At 43.4% G+C, this 8,717-nt stretch overlaps 1 protein-coding gene across 2 annotated transcripts; it reads right to left on the bottom strand.

Annotated features, from left to right (window-relative positions):
• Nucleotides 1-2,710: 2,710 nt before the first annotated feature.
• Nucleotides 2,711-7,820, bottom strand: LOC114442368 (nuclear factor 7, ovary-like). 2 transcript variants are annotated; one of them, XM_028415848.1, is made up of 2 exons: nt 6,449-7,820; nt 2,711-4,007 (listed from the first exon to the last, which is right to left on the bottom strand). In XM_028415848.1, exons 1-2 carry the CDS (start codon nt 7,750-7,752, stop codon nt 3,929-3,931), a joined length of 1,383 nt encoding a protein of 460 aa, XP_028271649.1. In that variant the 5' UTR covers nt 7,753-7,820; the 3' UTR covers nt 2,711-3,928. The 2 variants fall into 2 exon arrangements, with proteins under 2 accessions (XP_028271649.1, XP_028271648.1); XM_028415847.1 differs by lacking the exon at nt 2,711-4,007 and having other exon boundaries at nt 6,320-7,820.
• Nucleotides 7,821-8,717: the final 897 nt, after the last annotated feature.

Below are 8,717 nucleotides of genomic sequence, written 5' to 3' on the forward strand. Positions count from 1 at the left end.
GACTGACAGGAAAACGGAGAACTCTGATGTAGGAGCAAAGCAGATGGACTAGATCTATGACTCCATCTGTCAGCACCGACCGAACGGAGGTGGAACCATGTCTATGTGAAAACAAACAGTCTCTAGCTAGCAGGAACTATCGCCATGTTCTTCACCCATCCTGGCTAACCTGACCTGTTTTGTCCCACAAAATCATCATCGTCCTTGGAGACTATTTTGAAGGACATTTGAACATGTTTCAAATGAAATTCTGGCAGCTGATTGGATGAACCACCAAGCTAACTTCAACCAATCAGGCTGCCGAGGACAAAGCAGAAAAGGTTTTATGAACAGATGCACAAACAGAACTGACGGCACTTCCCCAATGGACCAAACGATCAGTACGATCTCCTAGCAGCTTAACCATGCTGTTCTGTACGGGACATCTCAGAAAGAGACACTACATGAAGACTTTTCAGGACTGTCGCGCCTGTCTCAGCCAACAGTTGAGCCAGCCAGGCTCTGATGTGGCATTAAGGCGACTTTATTGCTGCTAGCTAGTTAGCAGGTCAAAGCGTCTTTCACACATCGTGGTAGTTTTTACTATAAATGAATCGGCACGTACACAGTGATCATCTCCAAAGAATAATCTTATTATCTCCTCTGTCCATCATGTTCGTCTTTAATGGAGGTAAACACTCGGTTCAAATCCTAATAAAACAGCCCCAGACTAAAAGTCTTTTCATTTTTCTTCCTTTCAGCAGTTACAACATTTCACTTTTATGTCCTCCTCTGAAATGAACCATTTGTTGTGGAAGCGGCACCATTTACTCCCACACAGATGGAGTTTGGGGAAGATTTTATTACACCAACATGTGAGTCAGATTCTCCGTTATTTACCATTTCCTTTTCACTTAGAATGTGGGTTTCACTTTAACTTCATGCCCTCACAAAGTTTGACAAAATTCCAATAATATTACAAAATATATATATATCAGTCAACAAAAAGCAAGCTGTCTAATCATCAGTGTTGAAGAGCAGCACGCTCACAGCCGCGCTTCCTCCCTGCCTACATGCTTCACCCTTTGTCCCATTATCTTTTGTTCAGCGTTTGATCTGCTGATTACATAATTGCCATTGTATAATCGTCTTTTTATAAAACTGACCTGCATAATCAGGCCGTCTTAGGCACATTCTCTCTCAGACCTGCTGAAGCAAACGAAGCGTTATATAATGTTTCCCTGTCACAGGGTTTACTGAGGTTTATAGGGATGAGGCTTCACTGTTTACAGAAATGAAAGAATGAAAAGCAGCCAAGTTAACGGGACAAGGTGATATATATATGTATATATGTATATATATATACATACATATATATATATATATATATATACATATATACATATATATATATATATATATGTATATATGTATATATATATATATATGTATATATATATATATATGTATATATGTATATATATATATATATATATATATATATATATATATATATATATATATATATGTATATATATATATATATGTATGTATATGTGACAAATATATCCCGAACATTTAAAATTCCATTTTAAAAAAGTCTAATTCTGATTGTAATGTCAGAAAAAATGGATTTCCATATCAAATGATTGAATTTAATTTCACTTTTTCATCATAAATGTGTAATAAATAACATTTTTATTGTAAATTAAAAAAAGAAAATTAAGAATTTTCCCCTGAATCATAAAAATTTACAAGTTTGATAAAAGGAATGTAGTTAAAATCCTTTATCAGGTTTATCAGGATGGACAATTTTTCCCCAGACTTCATGATCCAAACAGAAACAACCAGACACATGCAGCACAGACACAGAGTCTGTCACTGGACACAGACAGGTTCTGTTCTGTCTGTGAGCACAGACACCGACACTTCAAGGCCACATCAAGTGCTGCATCCCTGCCAACTGCAACTAAACTACCTCGGAGTGAAGAAGACGCAGCGGCACATGCTCAGTATAAAACACCTTCAAAATAAAAGCATGGATTCTGTGCAGGTTTCGTCCTTGGAATCATCTAGTTTAACTTTACAGGTGAAATATTTACAATCAAAGCTAATCCTCAGCTCAGCTTCTTTCTTTCCTCCTTTTTCCTCTCTCTCCCTCTCTCTCTCCCCTCTCTCCCCCGTCAGGTCCTCCCCCCCTCCATCCTGTAGGGGTCACTGTGGCTCTTCGTCAGCTGCAGGCCCCCTCGGTGTGACTGCAGCCCCAGTAGTAAAACGCCTCTCAGGCATCATTTTCTTGGTCAAAGTATAAAATGTTTGTTTTGTTTTTTGGGGTTTTTTTGGTGCATAATGGAAACTGGAGAATATTAATGGGGCAAATATCTGATTTCATGCAAAAGAAAATATCTGATGTACAGAAGGAATTATTAAACACGTCTCCTAGTATTGTAGTGCTACACACACAAAGAGTGTCTCACTCTCACACAGAGGAGGAGAGCAGCTGCACGGTCTGTAACTGCAACGTGTTCGACCACAGCACCACGTTAAAGGGACAGTCCACGCGTCTGTTATATTTGCAAACCTTCTGATTATATGCTCCAACACTAAACAACAGATTAAATCAAAGATGTGTGTAGGAAATATGAAGAAAAAAAATCTAATATCATTAAAAAAAACCCTTCCAAACTTTGTCTGAAATACAATAATTTTATGTCAGGAAAAAACACATTTACAAATTTTAAATCAAGATTTATTATAGATTTTTTTTTACTGGTAAATATACACATCTCAAACAGGTACCCTCACACCTCTTCCAGTTTTAAGTAACATGGCCTCATTGCATTTACAGAGAATGGATACAGTACAAGAGCAGTAAAGGAAGGCCAATGGATTATGGGATTAGCTAAGTGATGGCTGTACAGGCGGCACCTGTACGGCTGTGACTGGATGCTGGTGAGGGGTGGATGGGTCACTGACAGTGATGGAGTCTGAACACAGGAAGTGTATCTGATGATGTCCGAAAAGAAAAAAGAAAAGAAAAAAGAAAGATCCGAATGCTCCACCACCACTGGCTGGAATATTACTATAAATTTAGAAGAGGACCATTCAGACCTGAGGCCACGACACTTGGCGTTACCATGGCAACTGACCTATTATATTCTATATACTGCCACAAGACACCCTGTGCAGCTGTTTCCCAGGTGTAAATGTTTATGCTGCCGTCTACTAGATCTGCAGCGGAGGATTGTTTGCATCACCTATTGATTATTTCCAGCTTCAGAGCAGATAATGAGGATTTAGATGATAAACAAAAGCTTAAAGACATGATCTCTGACCTCATCACCCTTCATCAGACTGTAGAAAAACTGAATGGGCTGAACAGGAACCAGAAACAAAGCTTGTGGATGGATGTCCACATACTTTTGCTCATACAGTGAACATCATGCTCCGTCCCTTCTTGTTCACCCTCTCTCAAACCCGTCTTGCTATACAACCTCTGAAATTCATTAACAGACTCTCACCCTGCTGCTCTGAACAAGAAACAACAAACAAATAAAAACACACAGATGACTGAGGCTCTGATCATCCAACCTGTACAGACTGACCACTCCTGTTCCAGTGTGGTGCTGTAACACACAGTCTTAATGCACAGCATCACATAATAAGCATTAGCACTAATGATGATCACAACACAGCGCTCATTAAAACCTGATGTCAGCAGATGAAAGAGAGGCGAGGCAGGAACACACAAAATGGAGGATATTTATGGATGTAGCTCACACACACACACACACACACATACACACACCTTTGTCTGCAGGCTGTGTTCTCTTGATTTTAGTTTTCAATAAATAAACAGAGGAAGATTCTGTGTATTCATTTTAAATGGACTCAATCTAAACTAAACTACAAACACAGGGTTTCACAGAAATCATCATCATCATCATCATCAACCTACACTCACAGAGACTTTTGCTGGTAAAGCCTTCAGTAGAGAACCATCCCCATTGCATATATATGCAAACAGCCTCTCAGTGAAAGTGTGTGTGAAGGTGTGTATGTGTGTGTTAGTATCAGCATCAGAGAACGACAGCTTTCCTCTGTTCCAGTCCAGATTCACTCTGATCCTCTGGACCTTCTTCTGGACTGAGAGGACAGTGACTGCAGCTGACGGTGACACTGCTCTGTATTTACCTTTATAGAACCCCATTACCCACAATACAGGTTCTCTGTCTCCCTGTCTCTGAGCAAACTCTGATAACACACCCAGCGTCCAGCCTGTACTGTCTCCAACATGGACCTCCCAGCTGTGAGTCCCTGAGTTAAAGCCCTCAGAGCTCAGGACAGACCAGAATCTATCAAACCTCTCTGGATTATCAGGAAGCTTCTGTCTCTGTCCTTGTCTCACGCTGGTCAGATCTTCAGACAGGATGAGTTCTGGATGAGCAGTGTTTGGGTCCAGAACCAGAGGACTGTAGGAGACCATGTCCTTCATCTTGTTCCAGATGTTGAAGGTCAGGTTGCCCAGGTGTTTGGCCTGGTCTATCAGAGCTCCTGAGGGCAGCTGTGGATCATCCAGCAGGGGGCAGCGCTGGACTCTTTCCACTGCAGCCGTGTAGTTGTGCAGGAATGAGACGTCTGCAGCTCTCAGCTCCTCCTCTGTGGCTCTGACTGTGTCTGAAAGAGCTGCCATCTCTCTGCTCAGAGCCTCCATCTTCTTCCTCATCAGCCCACTCTTCTGCTCCTCTTCCTCCCTCAGTGCAGCCATCCTGGCCTCCTCTTCCTCTGCTAGAAACTGGTGCAGCTTCTCAAACTGCTCCTTAATCTGCCTCTCTGTGTGTCGGGCCTGGACCTTAATGTGTTCTGCTGCTTGATCAAACTTCACTTGAACTTCTCCACAAACCTTTAACTTCTCCTTTAAGGGCTGCAGAGCTTCCTCCAGCTGCTTCCTGTGTTGTGCTGCAGCTTCATCGATGGGTCTGAATCTGTGCTGGGAGTGTCTTTCTGAATCTCTGCAGACGACACACACTGGCTGCTGATGGTCCAGACAGAAGAGTCTGAGTTTCTCAGAGTGCAGACTGCAGAGAGCCTCTGAAGCTCTCTGACCTCTCTGCTGTAAGAAGCTCTCACACAGGTTCTTCAGGGCTAAGTTTACAGGAGGATCATTGGTTGAATATTCCTTACAGACTGGACACTGGTGTGTTGGTTTGTCCCTCCACCAGCTCTGCAGACAGTCTTTACAGAAGCTGTGGCTACATGACAGAAGAACAGGAAGTCTGAAGACGTCCTGACAGATGGGACAGCAGAGATCGTCCTCTGGTCTGGAAGACATTTCTTCTGTTTCTCACAGCAGCAGAGCAGCAAACAGGAAGTCAGTCTCTGTGTTATTCTCCTTCAGAAAGTTCCTTTCACTTTCACTCTGTCCTCATCAAACTCTGCTCAGGTCAGACAGCAGCTTCCAGTGTCAGTGATCCAGAGTTCCCAGAGTTCCCTCCTGTCCTGCTGCTGCAGATGCTTTTAAAGTCTTGTCGTCTGTCTCTCAGTGTGTCTTCGTCTCTGCTCTGTGACGCAGAATAACTCCCTGTTTCCTGGTTTGTTTCGGGTGTGTTGGCTGAGGGGCGGGACCATAAAGTTAAAGACACACACACACTCCCTTAAAGGCCCAATGACAGACAGGAACACTGGGCCTCACATTTCTTTGTTGTTCATTCATTCTGATTCATTTTCAAATGACATCCAGGCTTCATCAGAGGAACTTCTTCAGAGGAACAGACTGGATTGGACAGGTCCGTTTTTACACATGTATCTGTGGGTTTGGATGATCAATCACTGATCAAAGAGACTTGAGTTAAAGCCCTAAGAGCTCAGGACAGAGCAGAAATAATCAAACCTCTCTGGATTATCAGGAAGCTTCTGTCTCTGTCCTTGTCTCACGCCGGTCAGATCTTCAGAAAGGATGAGGTTTAGGAAGCTCTCGGATCTCTCTGCTGTAAGAAGCTCTCACACAGGTTCTTCAGGGCTAAGTTTACAGGGGGATCATAGTTTGAATGTTTCTTACAGACTGGACACTGGTGTGTTGGTTTGTCCATCCACCATCAGTGACCCAGATTCCCAGAGTTCCCTCCTGCCCTGCTACTACATGTATATAGTGACATGATTCAAACAAAGAGTCACATGTTGAAAATATAAAGAGCAGGACAACAGATGATGAAGCTCATTTTATTGTGTTGACTCTTCAACAGCAGATTCTTCATTTTGTTAAACTGTACATTTATTTTAAATGATGATTATAAATCTAAACTCAACAACAAACACATGACTTCAAAGAGATCCCATCAATTAAGAGTTTCTGCTTTATCCTCATCATCATCATCATCTTCATCACTGATCTACACTCACAGAGACATTCACTGGTAAAATCTTCAGAGGAGAATCATCATCATCATCATTAACAATAACTGCAAACAGCCTCTCAGTGAAAGTGTGTGTGAAGGTGTGTATGTGTGTGTTAGTATCAGCATCAGAGAACGACAGCTTTCCTCTGTTCCAGTCCAGATTCACTCTGATCCTCTGGACCTTCTTCTGGACTGAGAGGACAGTGTCTGCAGCTGATGGTGACCATGCTGTGTACTTACCGTTATAGAACACTATTCTCCATGATCCAGACAGTATGTTTCTCTTCCTCTGAGCAGACTCTGCTAACACACCCAGTTCCCAGTATGTACTGTCTCCAACATGGACCTCCCAGCTGTGAGTCCCTGAGTTAAAGCTCTCAGAGCTCAGGGCTGAGCAGTCATTATCCAACCTCTCTGGATTATCAGGAAGATTCTGCATCCATTCTGGTCTCATGCTGGTCAGATCTTCAGACAGGATGAGTTCTGGATGAGCAGTGTTTGGGTCCAGAACCAGAGGACTGTAGGAGACCATGTCCTTCATCTTGTTCCAGATGTTGAAGGTCAGGTTGCCCAGGTGTTTGGCCTGGTCTATCAGAGCTCCTGAGGGCAGCTGTGGATCATCCAGCAGGGGGCAGCGCTGGACTCTTTCCACTGCAGCCTTGTAGTTGTGCAGGAATGAGACGTCTGCAGCTCTCAGCTCCTCCTCTGTGGCTCTGACTGTGTCTGAAAGAGCTGCCATCTCTCTGCTCAGAGCCTCCATCTTCTTCCTCATCAGCCCACTCTTCTGCTCCTCTTCCTCCCTCAGTGCAGCCATCCTGGCCTCCTCTTCCTCTGCTAGAAACTGGTGCAGCTTCTTAAACTGCTCCTTAATCTGCCTCTCTGTGTGTCGGGCCTGGACCTTAATGTGTTCTGCTGTTTGATCCAACTTCACTTGAACTTCTCCACAAACCTTTAACTTCTCCTTTAAGGGCTGCAGAGCTTCCTCCAGCTGCTTCCTGTGTTGTGCTGCAGCTTCATCGATGGGTCTGAATCTGTGCTGGGAGTGTCTTTCTGAATCTCTGCAGACGAGACACACTGGCTGCTGATGGTCCAGACAGAAGAGTCTGAGTTTCTCAGAGTGCAGACTGCAGAGAGCCTCTGAAGCTCTCTGACCTCTCTGCTGTAAGAAGCTCTCACACAGGTTCTTCAGGGCTAAGTTTACAGGAGGATCATACTTTGAATATTCCTTACAGACTGGACACTGGTGTGTTGGTTTGTCCCTCCACCAGCTCTGCAGACAGTCTTTACAGAAGCTGTGGCTACATGACAGAATGACAGGAAGTCTGAAGACGTCCTGACAGATGGGACAGCAGAGATTGTCCTCTGGTCTGGAAGACATTTCTTCTGTTTCTCACAGCAGCAGAGCAGCAAACAGGAAGTCAGTCTCTGTGTTATTCTCCTTCAGAAAGTTCCTTCAAAGTTCAAACTCTGCTCAGGTCAGACAGCAGCTTCCAGTGTCAGTAATCCAGAGTTCCCTCCTGTCCACACACACACACACACACACACACACACACACACACACACACACACACACCCTTAAAGGATCAATGACAGACAGGAAGTCTGGGTTTCACACGTCTTTGTTGTTCATTCATTCTGATTCATTTAAAATCTACCAGAGTGTATCTATCTATCATTATTTCTACTCACTATGAAATGTTTGTTAGAGCAGCCAGATTAAACCAGGTGAAACTTTTTTCACATCAAACTTGGATAAATTTAACGTCATAGCAGAGTGATATGTCAAAGGTAAAAACACTACACAACAATATTTAGCATGATATCCAGCTACTAGTTGGTTAGCAAGCTAGCACCAAGTATACAAGTTTCTGGCATCATAACAGACATGGATCAGTACATGAATGCTGCACAAACATGAACTGATAGGAACATTGGAAGTGCTGAGCACCAGCTACTGGTAGACAAAGCTGTAGTTTAGGACTACAAGACTGAACACACCCCTCTGTGCACCGCCTGGATTGATTACAAAAATGCCCATGACTCAAAGCCACACACATGGATCCTGGAGTGTTTGGAACCTAATAACATCAACAAGACTCAAAAAGCCTTCATCAGGAGCTCAGTGGGCCTGTGGACCACAAACCTAGAAGCCAACTTCAACCCAGTTACCCAGATCCCCATAAAAATGCTGCATATGCCAAAGAGACGCTCTGTCCTGACTACCGTTCTGCATAGGACAGAACCCCGAGCCAGGCCATCGAGACCAGCTATGGATATAGACTATGGAGGTGAGCCACCACCAAACCACCTTGGATGACAACATTGATGACTTCAAGTTGAATA

The sequence above is a fragment of the Parambassis ranga genome, chromosome 10 (assembly GCF_900634625.1).
Source record: "Parambassis ranga chromosome 10, fParRan2.1, whole genome shotgun sequence".
NCBI classification, from domain to species: Eukaryota; Metazoa; Chordata; class Actinopteri; family Ambassidae; genus Parambassis; species Parambassis ranga.